The sequence below is a fragment of the Chiloscyllium plagiosum genome, unplaced genomic scaffold (genome assembly GCF_037043375.1).
Source record: "Chiloscyllium plagiosum isolate Xiang-an unplaced genomic scaffold, Cpla_swu_hap1 HiC_scaffold_32, whole genome shotgun sequence".
Taxonomy (NCBI): domain Eukaryota; kingdom Metazoa; phylum Chordata; class Chondrichthyes; order Orectolobiformes; family Hemiscylliidae; genus Chiloscyllium; species Chiloscyllium plagiosum.
The window spans coordinates 18,237,113-18,258,137 of record NW_028270170.1 but is presented as its reverse complement, the minus strand read 5'-3'; the positions used below and the strand labels follow the sequence as shown (position 1 = coordinate 18,258,137).

Here is a 21,025-nt window from a genome sequence, read left to right as displayed (position 1 = left end):
CTTCTCCCTCACACACTGGAAGCAGTCACATTCTGCAAACTTTCCCCACAGTTCAACTTGCCACTGAAGTGTTACACTATTTCTTTCCTCTCTTTCTTTAGTACTTTTGGTAGAAATTTGTTGAGGTGACTATGTCTGAATCAGCAGAAACTGACAACAGGTATGTAAACTGTAATGATGTGTAAAATGCTAGACCCAAAATTTACTGTTACTGATTTGGAACAAAAGTTATTTTAGACGTACATGAACCTTGAAAAGCAAGTGAATCTTTGTTCACCAGAAATGGTTGTCAATTCATCCCCTGTAAGTGCTGTTGAAATTAATTTGTTGGGATTTGGATTCTTAATGGCAATCTCTTGAATTCTGAATGTGACCTTCACAATGATGCCAGCAGTTGTCCATATAGTCATTTGGAAGGTGCTGGACAACGAGAGAGGGGGTGAACACTTAATGTTTGAATTTATTTTCCTTCTGGGTTGTATACTGCAAATCCAATAATTTTTTCTGTGAAGATTGATGGTTTTGAGGTGATGCTTGGCAATTCAAGATTGAAAGCAAGGAGGTCCTTGTGACACTTTCAATAATTCAATGTAAAGTACCCCAAATAGAAAACTGCTGAAAAAGCTGAGCAGGTTGGGCAGCTACTGATGACCAGTTATTGGATCTGCAACATCAACTCTACTGCTGAGTTTTTCCAACAATGTTGTTTATTTTCGATTTCCAGTATCCAAAGTATTTTGCTTTTATATCAGTAATTTGATTCCTAGATGAAATTGTTCTTTTGGAGGGGTCAAATGGGGGTAGACGCAGGACAGACTAGATGGGTTTGAAGTTTGTAAACGCAAGGAACAAGGTAAACTTGGTTATTGACATGCAGGTCCAAGTAGCCAGCTGGGCTGATGACATAGTAGCAAGACCTGGCTTCAACAAGGGGAGGAATAGGCACTTGATATTCCTGGATATAATTTATTTAGGAAAGAGAGGGAAGGACAAAGCAGAGAAGACAGTAGCATTATAGATGGAAAATACTGTGGCAGAACCAGAGAATGATGATGTATGTGAGGATTAAAAAATAGAACTGATTTGGATGTTCAACACAGAAACAGATCCTTCGATCCAACTCATCCATGCCGACCAGATACCCTAAATTGATTTTATAAGAATAAGGAACAATAGAGGAATTATGATTTTGCTGGGTGCACACAATTGCACAAGCAAATTATGAGTAGGTAGCAGAGCAAAAGTCTCAGCAAATTGCAAAACGTTTCAAGAACTTTGTAGTAATAACAATAGGGATAATAATCCAAGTTCCTCTTGTAAATCTTTTCTACTCCCTTTCTAATGCTTTCACATTTTTCCTAAAGTGTAGTGCCCTGAATTGGGCACAACATTCCAGTTGAGGCTGAACCAGTAATAAATGAAAGCCATTATTTGATTAATTTGTTTGAATTATTTGATTAAGTAATGGAGAAGGTTTGTCTGCTTGATATTTTTAAATGAACTTTCAAAAGATGTTTGAAGAAGTAAGAAACTTGTTAACAAAACTGAAGTATATCAGATCAAAGCAGCAATACACATGTGGAAATTGGTTCAGGGACAGAAAGATAAATGAAAATAAAGGGATTGACTTATTTTGGGGGGGTTGGAGTTCTTCTGATTCAGCTTCAGATATCTGCACATTCCTATTCCTAACCAGTAAATCAATGCATTGCAATGTTTTAGCTGATTAAACCCCAGAAATCTGCATTATCTTGGGTATCCTAAAGCTCAAATTCAGCCCACTTTATGTATAAATGCCCTAAGTTTGAGTGAATAATATTTATCATAACAAGGAATGAAATTCCACATAAAGCAAACAAAAGTACCACTTAAGTGGACTTTATTTGACTTCTAAGTTCTTTTTTATTCTTTGATGGGCATAATTGGAAAAGCCAACATTTGTTGCCCAACTAGAACTGCCTTTGAAATGAGGACAGTGAGATATTTTAGAAGTCAGTTAAGTGCTAACCATATTTGCTGTGGGTCTGGAATTACATGTAGGCCAAACCAGAAAATTTCCTTCCCTGAAGGTCCAGACATGTCTTTAAGATAATCAATGTTAAATCCTGATTACCATTACAGAAATTAGCTTTCAGTTTCAGATTTTGTTGAATTTAAATTCCACCAGCTCCCTTGGTGAGATTGGAACCAATGTCTTAAGACCTTTGGTTTCCACATTACTAGACTAAAGTAAGGAGTGCAGATGCTGGAGATCAGAGTCAAGATTAGCGTGTTGCTGGAAAAGCACAGCAGATCAGGCAGCATCCGAGGAGCAGGAAAATTGACATTTCGGGCAGGAGCCTTTCTTCAGGAATCATTTTTTATCCAGCACAACTCTAATCTTTCCATATTACTAGTTCAGTGACATCACCATTATATCATCACCATCCTATCAATGGACTTATAAAAATGAGTTCTCCCTTACTCAGGATTTTAATTGTGATTTTATTTGGCACAGATCCGTGAACACAACCCATATCAGAACATTTGGATAAATTGGCAAGTTTGTTTCCATTTTAAAGAAAAGTGTTGAGAGTAATTAGTATGTGATTCCTTGTAGATGTAACTTTACAATACGATGATAAAAATGCAGTATGACGTTTTTATTCCACTTTGTTGGCTTCTCAGAGGCCGGCATTTCTGTGCTGAGTAATTCACATCCTCACTTTAAGGCACAAGTCAGGAGTATAATGGAATACTCTCTGTTTGCATGGCTGAGTGTAACTGCAATAACACTCGAGAAGCTCTACACTATCCAGGACCAATCAGCCTATTTGATAGGCATCCTTTCCTTCACCTTCATTCATTCCCTCCACCACCTCTGCACAATGACAACAGTGTGTATTTCTGAAAAATTGACTGCAATAATTTATCAAGTTTCCTTTAAGAGCATCTCCCAAACCTATGACTTCCCCACTTAAAAGGACATACGCAGCAGATATACAGTAACACCATTGCCTGCAAGTTCCCCTCCTGGCTACACACTATCCTTACTTGGAGCTATATCATCATTCCTTCAACATTATTGGTTCAAAATTCTGGAAATCCCTTCCTGACAACATTGTGGGTGTACTTACATCCTAAAAGAATGCAGCAGTTCAAGCAAGTAACTTCCACCATCTTTTCAAGGGTAATAAGGGATGAGTGAAAAATGCTGACCTGCCTAGTGACACCCACATCTCTGAATGAAGAACAAAAATACAGGAGGGAAATGCACATCGGTTTAACTTTATATCGCAGGGAAACCAGTCATTGACCTGTACCTTCAAATTTAAAAGTAATTTATTGACCATCAATTGACATGAATAACTTACGACTAAGTGTAGTTATCTGGGTTTCCCATGGGGATGCTTGAGTGATGTCCTTAAGTAGTAGCTCAACCATTAAAGCCATGCTTCAGATTTCAAGCAATGCTTGAGATTTCATAATGTAAATTAGAATGCAAAGGGTAGATTATTAGGTGGGACTTGATTCAAGTTTAGACATGGCACTAGAGTTTTTAAATGATCATATATTTGTAGGTGGTATAATATTTGTTATGGACCAAACCAAGCCCCTCACAATAAATGAAGAAGATGGCCTAAACCCTCTCTATGGTAGCAAGCTACAAGGGCTCAACATACCCTGGGTAAAGAAATTTCTCCTCATCTCGATCCTAAGTGGTTTGTCCCTTTCATTAGGCTGTGACAAATGTATAGATGAGGGAGTAGTAGCAACTGAGCTCAGATAAGGTGCCAGTTGAGTGGTGTTACAGAACTGGAAATGGGTAATGATATTGATGGTGTAGATTGTGATAGGAAAATTAACTTGGGGTCAAATGTAAGACCAAAATTTTGGACAGTCTGATTCAGCCTCAGGCAATACCAGGGAGAGGTTTGGATTGGGTGCCAAATAAAACAAAGAGTAGTGGGGTTAAGATGATGCATAAAAGACCAGAGACAGAGCAACAAGTGAGTCAAAGAAGATTTAAGAGCTACAAAAGGTTGTTATTACGAGTATTACTATTATTACTGACCTCACAGCTGCTCATTCCACAGGCTTTAGCATCTTTGGCAATGACTCCTGCCTTTACCACAGAATCTGACACAGATCAGTTGTCTAGGTCTGGAATGTTTTCCTTGGGAACATCTCCAGCTTCATATGCTCATTTGAAACACTCTTTAAAACTTATGTATCTGTTTGATCAGATGTTTGCCTATCTTTCTAATATCCAATGTTTTGTCTCAGCAACTGTCTTTACAATTTTGCATCTGTGAAGTGTCTTGGCATGTTTTTCAACATTAAGAGATGCATATTGTTATCACTTGTTCGGTTTTTTTCCCATTTAAGGAATAGTGAAAAAATGTTTTTATAACCAATTGCATAGAGTTATAGAGATGTACAGCATGGAAACAGACCCTTCGGTCCAACCTGTCCATGCCGACCAGATCTCCCAACCCAATCTAGTCCCACCTGCCAGCAGCTGGCCCATATCCCTCCAAACCCTTCCTATTCATATACCCATCACATGCCTTTTAAATTTTGCATTGTACTAGCTTCCACCATTCCTCTGTCAGCTCATTCCGTACACGCACCACCCTCTGCGTGAAAAAGTTGCCCCTTAGGTCTCTTTTATATCTTTCCCCTCTCACCCTAAACCTATGCCCTCTGATTCTGGACTGCCCCCACCCCAGGGAAGAGACTTTGTCTATTATCCGATCCATGCCCCTCATGATTTTATAAACCCCTATAAGGCCACCCCTCAGCCTCCGACGCTCCAGGGAAAACAGCCCTAGTCTATTCAATCTCTCCCTATAGCTCAAATCCTCCAACCCTGGCAACATCCTTGTAAATCTTTTCTGAACCCTTTCAAGTTTCACAACATCTTTCTGTTAGGAAGGAAATCAGCATTGCATGGAATATTCCAACAGTGGCCTAACCAATGTCCTGTACAGCTGCAACATGACCTCGCAACTCCTGTACTCAATATTTTGACTGATGAAAGCATACCAAACGTCTTCTTCACTATCCTATCTACCTGTGACTCCACTTTCAAGGAACTATGAACTTGCACTCCAAGGTCTCTTTGTTCAGCAACACTCCCTAGGATCTTACCATTAAGTGTATAAATCCTGCTAAGATTTGCTTTCCCAAAATGCACACATTTATCTAAACTAAACTCCATCTGCCACTTCTCAGCCCATTGGCCCATCTGGTCCAGATCCTGTTGTAATCTGAGGTAACCCTCTGCGCTGTCCATGACACCTCCAATTTTGATGTCATCTGCAAACTTACTAACTATACCTCCTATGCTCACATCCAAATCATTTATATAAATGATGAAATGTAGTGGACCCAGCACCATTCCTTATGGCACTCTACTGGTCACAAGCCTCCAGTCTGAAAAAAAACCATCCACCACCACCCTCTGTCTTCTACCTTTGAGCCAGTTCTGTATCCAAATGGCGAGTTCTCCCTGTATTCCATGAGATCTAACCTTGCTCACCAGTCTCCCATGGGGAACCTTGTCGAACGCCTTATTGAAGCCTTCATCAATCCTCTTTGTTACTTCTTCAAAAACCTCAATCAGGTTTTTATTTACTATACAGCTGGATCAACGAAATTCTGGCGAGCTGAAGATCTCCAGCATCTGCAGTTTTTTTTGTCTCTAACCAAGTTTGTTCCACTGCGAAGTCTCTTCCAAGGATGCCCACTTTGAAGATGTTCTCTGCCTCCCTCAGACATGCATTCAGTGAATCCTTTCTCACTGCCACAACATCATGACTACCACGACACCAGCCCTACTAACCTTGGCCTCCATTGCCACAACGAACCAAACCTGAAATTGGAAGAACAACAGCTCATCTTCTGCCTAGGCAGCATACAGCCTGGAGGACTCAACATTTAGTTCTCCAATTTCAAACAACCTCCCTTCCCATCCCCCGACTCTCTTCCCAGTCCTTTCCCCTCCCTTCCACTCCTCCCTGCCACCAACCAGATTCATTCTTCCCAATGACCAACCATTGTACTAGCCTCCACCACTTCCTCTGGCAGCTTATCCCAAACACATACCACCCTCTGAGTGAAAAAGTTGACCCTTAGGTCTCTTTTATATCTTTCCCCTTTCACCCTAAACTTACGCCTTCTAGTTCTGGACTCCTCCACCCCAGGGAAAAGACTTTGTCTATTTATCCCATCAATACCCTCTACCTGTCGTCACCTATCCCCACTTCACCACCCTGCCCCGCCACCGCCTTTTTTTGCAGCTCTCCCTACCCCTACCCCCAGTCCTGAAGAAGGGTTACACCCAAAACATTGACTTCCTCACCTGCTGATGCTGTGTTCTTCCAGCCTCCTGCCTGTCTATTTCATGGTCTTCTTGACTCCACAACAAAATTTAGAAGATTTTGCTTGGTTATTTCTAGATGGGCATCCTGTCTTTAGATTGCAGGGAACAATGGCAGTTGCCAACAGATGGAGCATATTGGATTCATGCATGGACTTGTAGCACACTCATGAATTTGTAGGAATAAGAAGTTACCTTATCAAATTTCATATGTCAAGCATTAATGCCTATTTAAAATAAAAGATTCAATACCTAATTATCTTAATTTCACTCCTGTGAAGTCACCATCCAAGGCTTAAAGAATTAAAATAAATGCTCTCCTCTTTACAGTTTAATTTTTAAAAGCTAAGGCCTTAAGAACTTTTCTTTATTTCATAGTATGTAGATGCCAACAGCTAGGTCAGCATTTATTGCTTATCCCTAAATAACCTGGAGATAGGTGATGGTAAGCTGATTAAAGAATGACTAACTGTTCTTTGATTAACTTTTATTTAATCAGACAGCCAGCAAAGACACAATGGTATGACCGCAAAAATTATGTGTTTGTTGAGTTCTGTGTAGAAGATAGCAAGGATGTTGATGTTAAAATTGAAAAATACAGACTGATCTTCAGGTAAGAATCTATTGTGTTTACTGTGAATTATTTATTTTGTTGCATTGATTACTGGAACATGTATATTTAAAAGCAGGTTCAAACTCACATTGTGCATTGCTGAAGACGTAGCTCTAAAATGATACTTAGACGATACTAATCATCATCAAATGACTTCTTGGGCTAATGTGACTGTTAGAACATAGAATGATACATCATAGTACAGGCCCCTTCAACCTCCAATGTTGCGCCAACCTAGGAAACCAATCTAAACCCCATCTAACCTACACTATTCCATGATCATCCATAAGTTTATCCAAATCTTATTTAAATGCCCTTAATGTTGGCAAGTCAACTACTGTTGCGGGCAGGGCATTCCACACCCTTACTACTCTCTGAGTAAAGAACCTACCTCTGACATCTGTCCTATATCTATCACCCCTCAATTTAAAGCTATGTCCCTCATCACCATTGAAGGAAAAAGTCTCTCACTGTCCACCCTACCTAATACACTGATCATCTTGTATGCCTCTATTAAGTCACCTCTCAATCTTCTTCTCTCTAATGAAAACAGCCTCAAGTCCCTCAGCCTTTCTTCATAAAACCTTCCCTACATACCAGGCAACATCCTGGTAAATCTCTTCTGCATCCTTTCCAATGCTTCCACATCCTTCCTATAACATGGCGACCAGAACTATAGACAATATTCCAAATGCGGCCACACCAGAGTTTTGTACAGCTGCAACATGACCTCATGACTCTGAAACTCAATCCTTTTACCAATAAAAGCTAACATACCGTATGCCTTCTTAACAATCCTATCAACCTGGGTGGCAATGTTCAGGGATCTATGCACATGGACACCGAGATCTTTCTGTTCATCTACACTACCAAGAATCTTACCATTAGACCAGCACTCTGTATTCCTGTTACTCCTTCCAAAGTGAATCACCTCACACTTTTCTGCATTAAACTCCTTTTGCCACTTCTCAGCCTAGTTCTGCAGCTTATCTATACCTCTCTTTAACCTGCAACATCCTTCAACTTTAGTGTCAGCCGCAAATTTACAAATCCGTCCTTCTATGCCCTCATCCAGGTCATTTATAAAAATGACAAACAGCAGTGGCCCTAAAACAGATCCTTGCAGTACACCACCAGTAACTGAACTCCAGGATGAACATTTTCCATCAACCACCACCCTCTGTCTTCTTTCAGCTAGCCAATCTCTGATCCAAACTGCTAAGTCACCCCCGTTCCCATGCTCCGTATTTTCTGCAATAGCCTACCGTGGAGAACCTTTTCAAACGCCTTACTGAAATCTTATATACACCACATCAACTGCTTTACCCTCACCGACCTGTTTGGTCACCTTCTCAAAGAATTCAATAAGGTTTGTGAGGCACAACCTACCTTTCTGTGTTGACTATCCCTAATCAGATTATTTCTTTCTAGATGATCACAAGTCCTATTTCTTATAATCCTTTCCAAAACTTTACCCACAGCAGAAGTAAGGCTCACTGGGTTGTCGCCTCTCTCCTTCTTGAACGAAGGGACAACATTTGCTATCCTCCAGTCTTCTAGCTCTATTTCTGTAGACAATGACAACATAAATATCAAAGCCAAAGGCTCTGCAAACTCTTCCCTAGCTTCCCAGAGAATCTTAGGATAAACTCTGCCCAGGGGACTTATCTACTTTCACACTTTCCAAAATTGCTAACACCCCCTCCTTATGAACCTCAATCCCATCTAGTTTAATAACCTGTATCTCAGTATCTCTCCAACAACATTGTCTTTTTCCAGTGTGAATACTGACGAAAAATATTAATTTAGCACCTCTCCTTCCTCTTCAGACTCCACGCACAATGTCCCACTATTGTCCTTGACTGGTTCTAATCTCACCCTAGTCATTCTTTTATTCCTGACATACCTATAGAAAGCTTTAGGGTTTTTCTTAACTCTATCTGCCAAAGGCTTCTTATGACCTCTCCTGGCTCTTCTGAACTCTCTCTTTAGGTCTTTCCTGGCTAACCTATAACTCTCAAGCACCCTAACTGAGCCTTCACATCTTATCTTTACATAAGCCTTCTTTGTCCTCTTGACAAGAGATTCAACTTCTTTAGTAAATCATGGCTCCCTCGCTCGACCACTTCCTCCCTGCCAGACAGGTACATACTTATCAAGGACACGCAGTAGCTGGTCCTTGAACAAGCTCCACATTTCCTGCAGTTTCCTTCTCCATCCTATGGATCCCAAATCTCACCTAATCCTATCATAATTTCCTTTCCCCCAGCTATAAGTCTTGCCCTGTGGTATGTATCTATCCCTTTCCATTGCTAAAGTTGTCATTGAGCAGGGTGTAAAACTCCACGGTTGATAGTACACAGTTTTGGAGCTGTTCTGACATCTGTCTGCCTAAAAGTCTGTTTATTTTAACTCATAGATATTGCCAGAATCTCTACCTATCAGAAAGCTTGAATGTGAATGCTGATTAGGACTAAATATTTTAACTGCAGCCAGATGGCATAGTGTTGTGGAATTCCAATGTTCTGTGTCATGGAATAGGAAAACGAATTCTCAGTTCAGTGGATTCTCAATTTCAGTCATGCCATTGTGAAAAGGAGATGAGTGGTGTTGCTCACAGATGGAGAAATTTGAACTAGTTACTTTGTCCTGCTTTCACCCTGTTTATTGACCAAATGTAGAGCAGAGAGGGAGAATATAAGGACACTGATAAGATAATCTTAAATTTACAAATACTCTGGTGCGGGGCAAAGAGGATGAGATCCAAATAATTGTGCTGGTTTTTGAATTAGCTTTATTGAATTGAATTAGCTTGCTTTGATTACTGAGGTGAAGCCTGTTACAGATCAAACCCAAGACCTGTCAATGACTTGAATGAACTCCTGCCAGTTTTGCATGGCCGATGATGAGTAAACTATTAAAGGCAGCTTTATTTATGGAAAATACAATGCATAGGTTGTAAATACAGGCAATCATCCATACATTTAAATAAGATAATATGAAACGTTATAACTTTGAACACATTTTCTACATTATAATTTCAACAGTTGCAAATCAGCAGATAACACGGAACTCTACAATAACATCGAACTGTTCAGCAAAGTGGAGCCAAATGTAAGTAGATACCACGTGGACAAACCTCATAAAACCCTGGATAAACTGATAGGCTAAAGCATTAAAAACATATGTTTGATAAAAGAGATGACAATCCAATTCCAGAAAATTATTGCTTTGATGATATAGAATAAGAGAATCATAGAGATGTATGGTACAGAAACAGATCCTTCAGTCTAACTTGTCCGTGCCGACCAAATATCCTAACCTAATCTAGTCCCATTTGCCAGCATTTGCCCATATCCCTCTAAAACCTTCCTATTCATATACCCATCCAGATGCCTTTAAACATTGTAATTGTACCAGCCTCCACACTTCCTCTGGCAGCTCATTCCATACTCTACGCACCCCCTTAGCATGAAAAAGTTGCCCTTTAGGTCACTTTTAATTTTTTTGCCTTTCACCCTAAACTTATACCCTCTAGTTCTGGATATCCCTAACCCAGGGAAATGACCTTGTCTATTTATCCTATCCATGCCCCTCATCATTTTATAAATTTCTATAAGGTCATTCCTCAGTCTCTGACGCTCCAGGGAAAACAGCCCAGCCTATTCAGCCTCTCCCTATAGCTCAAATCTTTCAACTCTGGCAGCATCCTTGTAAATCTGACCTTTTCATGTTTCACAACATCCTTCTGATAGGAAGGAGACCAGAATTGCACACAATATTCCAAAAGTGGCCTAACCAATGTCCTGTACTGCCCCAACATGACCTCCCAACTCTGACCAATAAAGGAAAGCATACCAAATGCCTTCTTCCTATCAACCTGCGATTACATTTTTAAGGAGCTGTGAACCTGTACTCCAAAATCTCTTTGTTCAGCAACACTCCCCCGGACTTTACCATTAAGTGTATAAGTCCTGCCCTGATTTGCCTTTCCAAAATGCAGCACCTCATATTTATCTAAATTAAACTCCATCTGCTACTCCTCAGCTCATTGGCCCATCTGATCAAGATCCTATTGTAAAATGAGGTAACCATCTTCGCTGTCCACTACACCTCCAATTTTGGTGTGATCTCCAAACTTACTAACCTTACCTGCTACGTTCACATCCAAATCATCCATATAAATGACGAAAAACAGTGGATCCAGCATCGATCCTTGTGGCAGTCCATTGATCACAGGCCTCTCGCCTCAAAAGCAACTCTCCACCACCACCCTCTGTTTTCCACTCTCAAGCAAGCTCTGTATCCAAATGTCTAGTTCTCCCTATATTCCATGAAAGCCAACCTTGCTATCTAGTCTACCATGAGGAACCTTGTTGAATACCTTACTGAAGATCATATGGATCACATCCACTGTACTGCCCTTGTCAATCATCTTATTTATGTCTTCAAAAATCTTAATCAAGTTCATGAGACATGATTTCCCACGCACAAAGCCATGCTGATTATCCCGGATCAGTCCTTGCCTTTCCAAATACATGTAAATCAAGACCCTCAAGATACCCTCCAACAACTTGCCCACCACCAATGTCAGGCTCACCGGTCTATAATTCCCTGGCTTTTCCTTATCACCTTTCTCAAATAGTAGCACCACGTTAGCCAACCCCCAGTCTTCTGGCATTGATGATACAAATATCTCAGCAAGAGGCCCAGCAATCACTTCTCTAGCTTCCCACAGAGTTCTAGGGTACACCTGATCAGGTCCTGGGGATTTATCCACTTTTATGTGTTTTAAGACATCCAGCATCACCTCCTCTGTAATAAACACATTTTGCAAGATGTAACCATCAATTTCCCCACATTCTATATCTTCCATGTACTTTGCCACAGTAAACACTGATGGGAAATTCTTGTTTAGTATCTCCCCCATCTCCTGTGGCTCCACACATTGGCTGTCTTGCTGATCTTTGAGGGGCCATATTCTGTCCTGAGTGACCCTTTTGTTCTTAATATATTTATAAAATCCCTTTGGATTCTCCTTAACTCTATTTGCCGAAGCTATTTCACGTCCCTTTTTGCCCTACTGATTTCCGTCTTACGTATACTCATACTGCCATTATACACTTCTAAGGATTCCCTTAATCTCTGCTGTCTATACCTAACATATGCTTCCTTCTTTTTCTTAACTAAAACCTCAATTTCTCTAATCATCTAGCATCCCCTACACCTACCAGCCTTTCCTTTCACCCGAACAGGAATATACTGTCTCTGGACTCTCGTTATCTCATTTCTGAAGGCTTCCCATTTTTCAGTCATCCCTTTACCTGCAAACATCTGCCCCCAATCAACTTTTGAAAGTTCTTGCCTAATACTGTCAAAATTGGCCTTCCTCCAATTTAGAACTTCAACTTTTAGATCTGGTCTATCCTTTTCCATCACAATTTAAAAACTAATAGAATTATGGTCGCTGGCCCCAAAGTGCTCCCCCACTGACACCCCAGTCACCTGCCCTGCCTTATTTCCCAAGAGTAGGTCAAGTTTTGCAGCTTCTCTAGTAGGTACATTCACATTCTGAATCAGACCATTTTCTTATACACACTTATAAAATTCCTCTCCATCTAAACCCTTGACACTGTGGCAGTCCCAGTCTATTTTTGGAAAGTTAAAATCCCCGACCACACCCACCCTATTATTCTTACAGATAACTGAGATAGAGTCATAGAGTCACAGAGATGTACAGCATGGAAACAGACCCTTCGGTCCAGCCCGTCCATGCCGACCAGATATCCCAACCTAATCTAGTCCCACCTGCCAGCACCCGGCCCATATCCCTCCAAACCCTTCCTATTCATATACCCATCCAAATGCCTCTTAAATGTTGCAACTGTACCAGCCTCCACCACATCCTCTGGCAGCTCATTCCATACACATACCACCCTCTGTGTGAAAAGGTTGCCCCTTAGGTCTCTTTTATATCTTCTCCCTCTCACCCTAAACCTCCAGTTCTGGACTCTCCCACCCCAGGGAAAAGGCTTTGTCTATTTACCCTACCCTTGCCCCTCATAATTTTGTAAACCTCTATAGGGTCACCCTTCAGCCTCCGACGCTCCAGGGAAAACAGCCCCAGCCTGTTCAGCCTCTCCCTATAGCTCAATTCCTCCAACCCTGGCAACATCCTTGTAAATCTTTTGTGAACCCTTTCAAGTTTCACAACATCTTCCCGATAGGAAGGAGACCAGATTGCACGCAATATTCCAACAGAGGCCTAACCAATGTCCTGTACAGCCGGCAACATGACCTCCCAACTCCTGTACTCAATACTATGACCAATACAGGAAAGCATACCAAACACCTTCTTCACTATCCTATCTACCTGCGACTCTACTTTCAAGGAGTTTTGTTTCTCAGTATCCCTCTGACTATTAGGGGGTCAATAATACAATCACAATAAGATGATCATCCCATTCCTATTTCTCAATTCCACCCAAATAATTTCCATGGATGTATTCCCAGGAATATCCTCCGTAAGAACAGCTGTAATGCTGTCCCTTATCAAAAACGCTACTCCCCCTCCTCTCTTGCCCACCTTCCTATCCTTCCTATAGCATTTGTATCCTGGAACATTAAGCTGCCAGTCCTGTCCATTCCTGAGCCACATCTCCATAATTGCTATGATATCCCAGTCCCATTTTCCTAACCATGTCCTGAGTTCATTTGCCTTCCCTGTTAGGCCTCTTGCATTGAAATAAACGCAGTTTAATTTATCAATCCAACTGAATGCTGCTTTGTTCCTGCCTGCCCTGACTGATTTGACTTGTTCCCTTTCCAAACTGTACCATTTTCGGATTGATCTATTTCTTCACTATTTCCCTAGGTCCCTACCCCCACCTCCTCCCCCACCCCCACCCCCACCCCCCTACTCCTTATTGGTTTAAATCCTCCTGAGCAGCTCGAGCAAATCTCCCTGCCAGTATGTTAGTCACCTTCCAATTCAGGTGCAATCCATCCTTCTTGTACATGTCATTTCTACCCCAGAAGACATTCCAAAGATCCAAAAATGCGAACCCTTCTCCCATGCACTAGCACTTCAGCCACGCATTCATCTGCTCGATCCTCCAGCTTGTAGCACCAGGAGTAATCCAGATATTACTACCTTGAGGACTTCCTTTTTAAATTCCTGCCTAACTTTCTATATTCTTCCTTCAGAATCTCATCTTTTTTCCATCCTACGTCATTAGTTCCAATGTGTACAATGACCTCCTTATGATGCCTTTCCCCTTTGAGAACATTCTGCACCCTCTCCAAGATACCCTTGATCTCGGCATCAAGGAGGCAACACATCATTCTGATTTTCCACTGCCAGCTCCAGAAACAGCTGTCTGCATCTCTGACGAGAGAGTCCCCATCACAATTGATCGCTTGGAACCCAATGTACCTCTCATTACATTAGAGCCTGTCTTAATACCAGAAACTTGGCTGTTCATGCTACATTCCCCTGAGAGTCCATCACCCTCTACATTTTCCAAAACAGCATACTTGTTTGAGATGGGAATAGCCACAGGAGACCCCTGCACTACCTGCCTACCCTACCTAGCCTTCTTGGGGTTAACCCATCTACCTGACTGTATCTGCGGTTTTTCTCACTTCCTATAACTGCCATCCATCGCACCCCCTAGCTCCTGTAAATTCCATATTGCCTCCAACTGCCACTCCAACTGATTCATATGATCCGATGGGATTCTCAACCAAAGACACTTCCTACAGACATAGTCATCAGTAACATGGAAACTCTCCCCAAACTCCCACACCCGACAGAAGACCACATCACTCTACTACAGGCCATCTTTGTTCCTTCACAATCTACAGACCCAGAAAATAGCATTGTCTTATTGCTTTAAATAAAACACTGCTCCAGGCTAACTTAATACTTACCACTTATATTTTTAAAATTTTTTAAAAACCAAGAGACAGATCGCAATAAAACATATAATCAAGAAGGAACCTACTCTACTCAGTATTGCAGATTTACAGCAAGGCCACACTGAAAAACTATGCATTTATCTGTTCTTGTGCTGTGAGCTATCCCACACAGGTTCCTCCAAGATCATTTGTGAATTTCGCTGTTTATTAATTTTTCCTACGATGTCCAGACATACTTGAACTCAAACAGCAAATGCAGTAACTGTGCAAATTGTATACGTCGATGCTTTGCCAATGTAGTGATTAAAAACACTGGCTTATGTAATATTAAGATACTGAAGTCAAGTTTTCATTTCTTGTCTGTACTAAGCCATTGATCTCAAGTCTGAGAAGCAGTTAAGTTGGTAAAGTTGGCTTTACTTCCTTCAGACTAGGAGGGAAAAAAAACAACTCATCTTCCTGTCCATGTCACTTTCTAAAGTTCCTCTCTGGAAAATGTGCACCTGGAGGTTTGAGTATTTCAGGCCTGCGAACTTTGCATCTACCTGAGTTTTTTAATGAGATATTTTCCCTTCAGGCTTTCCTCAGCATCTATGCTGAGCAACGTATTTGCTCCTCTGCTTCCCTTGCTTTTTCTCTGCTCCCGATCCTATTGTCCTCCATCCTTCCCAAATGTGTCCTTCTGTTTAAATTTTCCTGCCCTCAGCCACACCATATCTATCTCTGGCCTCTCTGTCTCATGGTTTCAGCAAAGTTCTTTTTAAACCCCAACGTCTTCTGCTACTAGTCCTCAGAATCCTGACCAGCTGCAATGACAGAAAGAAACTTTTGATTGAAGGAGCATCTCCTTGCAGAAACCTCCACATGTACTCCTGTATTGGGAACATGGGTCACAGGCTGCATAGGACCAGTTGGTGGGCTGATTCTGGGCTGAGGGGCTGTCTGTTGGACCAGCCTCTGTAATCACCTATTCATGCCTCTTGTAATTTTATAAACTCTATAATGTCAACCCTCAGTTTCCTATGCTCCAGGGTCAAATGTGCCAGCCTATCCACCCTCTCCAGCCTCTCCTTGTAACTCAAATGCTCCAGTCTCTCTGACATCTCTGGAAGATTCTGTTTATGGATATTGCAGCGAACATTGAGAACCTCCTTTCACTTCCCTTTTCCCACCGTCCTGCTCTTGGGTTAAAAATGGAAGCTGATCTATGCAGTCAGCTGTTGTGCAGCACCAAGTCACTACTGAGATAATCAAATATGAACTTCCTTTACTTACGAAAAGAGATTTAATCACTTTCACTTTTTCTTCAATTGACAGGATTCAAGACACAAATGTTCTGGTAGGTCTATAACACTCTTCATGAGGAAAGTTGATGGTAAAAAAGCTTGGCCGAGACTGACCAAAGAAAAAACTAAGGTATGGTTTTCAGCTAATAATTAAATTGCCACGATTCAGAGAACTTCAGTGACATTATTATAGTGTACCTGCCCGATAGGGTCTTTGGTCCAACCTGTCCAGGTTTCCCAAACAAAAACTGGTACCATTTGCCTGCTCAGATCCCACTAAACCTTCCCTATTCATGTAGACGTCCAAATATCTTCTAAATGTAGTAATGTACCTGCCTCTACCACTTCCTCTGACTGCTCATCCCACATACAAACTACCCTGTGTGTGAAAAAGCTGCCCCTCAGGTCCCTTTTCAATCTTTCCTCTCTCACCTTAAACCTCTGCCCTCTAGTTTTGGACTCCCCTGCCCGAAGGAAAAGACTCTTGCTATTCACCTTATCTGTGCCCGTCATGATTTTAGAAACTTCTTTAAGGCCACCCCTCAGCCTCCTGCGCTCCAAGAAAAGAGTCCCAGCCAATCCAGCCTCCTCTTATAACTCAAACCCTCCAGTCCCTATAATATCTGTGGGGATTCCATTTATGGACATTGTAGCAAACATTGACAATATGGTTTCACTTGCTTTTTCCCACTTTCCCACTCACTGGTTAAAAATGTGGCATTGACTGTAGGTCAATGCAGTCAGCTGTCATGCACCACCAAGTGATTACCGAGAGCAAATACCTGAGAATACTTCCTATTTCAGATGTACAGCTATGTGTTTTTTATTTCTCACTTTTTATTATGAGAAAGGGTCAAAGGCAAACTGTTGCATTGCACTGGTGAGGCAAATTATTGTCTTTATGCATGTTGATCAGTCATTGTTAATGTGATTAGTATTTTCCAGTTCAGTATTTATGTGATACATCTGCTTCTTGGACTCTCTGGGGAAGAGGTCAATGTTTACAACTCAGCTACATATCAGATGGTCAGGATGTCCACCACATCTGCTTACAACACCAAAGAGAGACAGGAACCATTTTGACAGTTGGGTTTCATCTACACAATGGCAACAAGCTTGCAGCATTCATTTTACTCCTGGCCTGATAAAGATGTTCTGAAAATTTACCTATGCAGCTTCTGGACTGGTCTGATTTACGAGCTATTTTACTGACCAATGTTAACATTACTCCAGTTTCAATGGGAGAAAAAGAGACTGTGAATAGTTTCCCCAGTGGTATCTGAAGTTTGCATTGGTATCCTACAGTTCTTTTCCATTTAAATAGAACTCCCTCTTTTTCAGACAGCATTGCCTATTTAAAGGCTAACTTGAAAACAGAGTCAGTAAAACAGGTCTCAAACTGGCGTCGGCAGAGACCTTCCAGTGGTTATGCATGCATGGCTTGTCCATGATGTAGACAACTATCTAGATGGCTGTGATCCAATCAACCCATTCAGAGATGTTACCACCCATTTCTGGAGAAGGTGGGTCTTGGACCAGGGTTTCCAGGCTCAGAGGCACAGACACTATGACTGCATCATGAGAGCCCTCCTATAATCCTGCAATATTTTCTAATCAACCTGCTCAGAGATTTTACAACACACCTCTGGAGTACATATGTCTTGATTCAGGAGCTCCTGGCTCAGAGGCAGGGACACTACCGCTGTGCAAAGAGAGACCTAATGGGGACATGTGATCATGAATGAATGAATGCAATGCAGCTGCAGACTGCCCAGTATACTCCAGATTGGTTCTTGCCCCTCTGATGCACACTCATGTTCTGGTACACTCAGGTATAGATTATTGCTCTCTCTCTCTCTCTGGTCCTGAGCTCCCCACAATCTTACTTTCTCATGTTCTGCTCTCCACATTCTTCTGCTCTCTCTGCTGCATGCTTTAACCATGGTTCCTGCTTTCCCTCTGCTCCTCTAGTCCTTTCTCTATATTCTGTTCTCCCTGAACTTCTGCTATCTAACAAGGTTCGAGTGGGTACACACTTCTTGTTGACAATCTCATGTAAAATACCTTAAATATCTCATATAACACCTGTGTCATCACTAATTGAAACAAATTAGAGGAAACCTTCAAGACCATCAACAATACCCTTCCTGACATAAAATTCAGTAAAGAGGAGGAAAACAACACCAAGCTGTCATTCCTATATGTCACAGTAGAGCGAATGACCAATGGGGAACTTCAAACCAGCATCTATCGGAAAATAACACTCACGGACCAAATACTTTCATTCCAACATCCAGAAATGAAGCCCCATCAGAACATTATTTCATCGAGCTACCACACACTGCAGCACAGAGGATCTACAATGAGTAGAGGAAAATCACTTATACAGTGTATTCAAAATAACGGGTACCCAATGAGCACAGTCTGCCGATTTCTGAGCAATAAACCCAAACAAGCAGGTAAGACATGTCCAGAAACCCTAGCCACTCTCCCTTACATCAAAGACATCTCAAAAATGACTGCCAGACTACTCTTGGCATCATGATAGCCCACAAACCCACCAACACACTAAAACAGCAGCTAATGAACTTGAAAGACCCGATACAGGCAACAAGTAAAACTAAAGTCATTTACAAAATACCTTGCAAGAACTGTAACAAACACTACATTGGACAAACAGGCAGAAAAATAACCACCAGGATACATGAATATCAACTAGCCACAAAAAGACCCACTTTCACTAGTATCTTTACATACAGATGAGGAAGGAAACCACATTGACTGGGACAACATATCTATCCTAGCACAAGCCAAACAGAGACAAGCTCAAGAATTCCTAGAAGCATGGCATTCCAACTGGAACTCTATCAACAAACACACTGACTTGGATCCCATTTACCAACCCTTGAGAAAAAGATCAGGAAATGGCATCACCACAGGAAATGATGTCACCAATGCAAACACATAAATAAAAAGCAAGCCACACCACCAGTGCTTCACCAGAGGCTCACTGATGATGTTACCTAGTATGGTGACAAAATATCTAAAAACAAACATTCCTGCTCAGTGAGCAAACTTACTTCCAGAAACTCAACCTGAGCTACAAATCTTCTCAAAACTCACTTGTATATCTTTGAATATATTTGTATTAGAAATATCATATTTTAAGTTACAACCTGTCTTAAAAATGTCATTACAACATGTTTTACATACAACACTCCCATATTCTGAGCATTGCATTGTATATCATTTAAATAAGCATCCATAAATACTGAACTATTTGAAAAGGGATCCTTTATCCAATGAAGTTTGAGGACCACTGGGCAAGTGAGAGGGGTTTTTTTTTATTTACAATTTTTGTTCCATTTTTCAATATGAATAGGGATAGTAGGCAAATTAAAATGGTCATTCTGATCTTTAACTAAGATGAACTTACTAACAAAATTTCACTGCTTTCAATTGCACATTCAAAACATGTTTTTGTTGCGAATGTCATTTGTTTTTGTGTTCCAACCTTAGTTGGTTCTATACCCTTGTCCCAAGGGCAAGATGATATTGCCATGCAGTGGGCGACTTGTTTCTTCTTTCAGCCGGAAGTGTATATAAAACCTGAGTGTTTTTCTTCCACAGCATGCCTGGTTAACAGTGGACTTTGATAACTGGAAGGACTGGCACGATGATGATGAGCAGATGATTGACTTGGAACACTACGCAAATGTACGTTCCATCTCTGCGGAGTCCGGCCATTGCAATTAATGGAACCTGTAACTCACCTCAGTTGCAAATAACAATTAAAAGTAAACAAAAAAAAATGTTTTCAACACATGATCTTTATGTGGATGTGGCTTTCCTTTTATAAGTTTAATATTCCAAACATGCAAAGCTTATTTTACTCTAGGCACAGTAACTGTTCGACTTTCTGTTGCTATTTCCTCATATAATTGTTGTTTTTCTGTCATGTATTTTTAAATATTCTCTACCTTGGGATTTCTTTCACTTAAATATTTATCCAGTTACGTGGCATAACTCACTGTGAGCAATACCTACTTCTCACTATAACTAGTCGGCTGTGCAACAATAATTATTAATGTATATTGTGGAATATTATGACCCCTTTTGTTAGCTTTAACCCTTCTTCCCTCTTCTTGCCCTATCAGTTCTGCTCGCAACAAGTTACGTTATTAAAATAATCAGGACACCAAAATATTGTGTATGCAATCAACATCAAACCAACCTTTCTTCAGTATTTCTGGTTACAGTTTATATCTCTGTTTCTTTCCTTTCTGAATGGTTATTTTCATTTTTATTTTTGCATTGTTTTATTCACCTGCCCAATTACGGAAATTGTGCAACATTATTTCCTAATTTAATTTTTTTTGCTCAACTTCATTTTAACAAAACAAAAATTTCTTGGAGGTACAGCTGCAGCTCTCCTCAGAAATATCATTTAGAAGATAATAATTGGATAATTCTCTCCAATCAAGCAGGTTCCTTGCTGTCCCCAAGCTGCCTGCACACAGGTATACTCTCCACCCACACTTCCTAAGTCCATATACTTATTAGAGTGTTTATATTCTAAGCCATCTAATTTGCCAAACCACCTGGAGGTCATCTCAATAGCAACCTGTGTAATTTCTAGGTCTGCTTAATAAAGATTGATTGCTCAGAATAGTCAGCAACATTATTAACATTGTGAACTAGATGGACCTGGCTTCTCTTTCATCTCACAATTCCAAAGCTCCTATGTTCCACTGCATGCGGTTGAATTACACTAACTCCATATGCACAAGGTACAAGAAACCGTCACATAATCCCTGGTCCTGTATTTTCCATTTGCTTCAT

At 40.9% G+C, this 21,025-nt stretch overlaps 1 protein-coding gene across 1 annotated transcript in view; it reads left to right on the top strand.

The window, feature by feature from the left end:
- ptges3l (prostaglandin E synthase 3 like) overlaps positions 1-21,025 on the top strand; it is a 32,398-nt gene continuing 11,373 nt past the window's right edge. Inside the window, exons 1-5 of the mRNA XM_043675012.2 lie at positions 1-160; positions 6,864-6,977; positions 10,025-10,091; positions 16,215-16,313; positions 19,814-19,900. Of these exons, the coding sequence (XP_043530947.2) occupies positions 132-160; positions 6,864-6,977; positions 10,025-10,091; positions 16,215-16,313; positions 19,814-19,900 (396 nt within the window). The 5' untranslated portion in view covers positions 1-131. The remainder of the gene's footprint in view (positions 161-6,863; positions 6,978-10,024; positions 10,092-16,214; positions 16,314-19,813; positions 19,901-21,025) is intronic.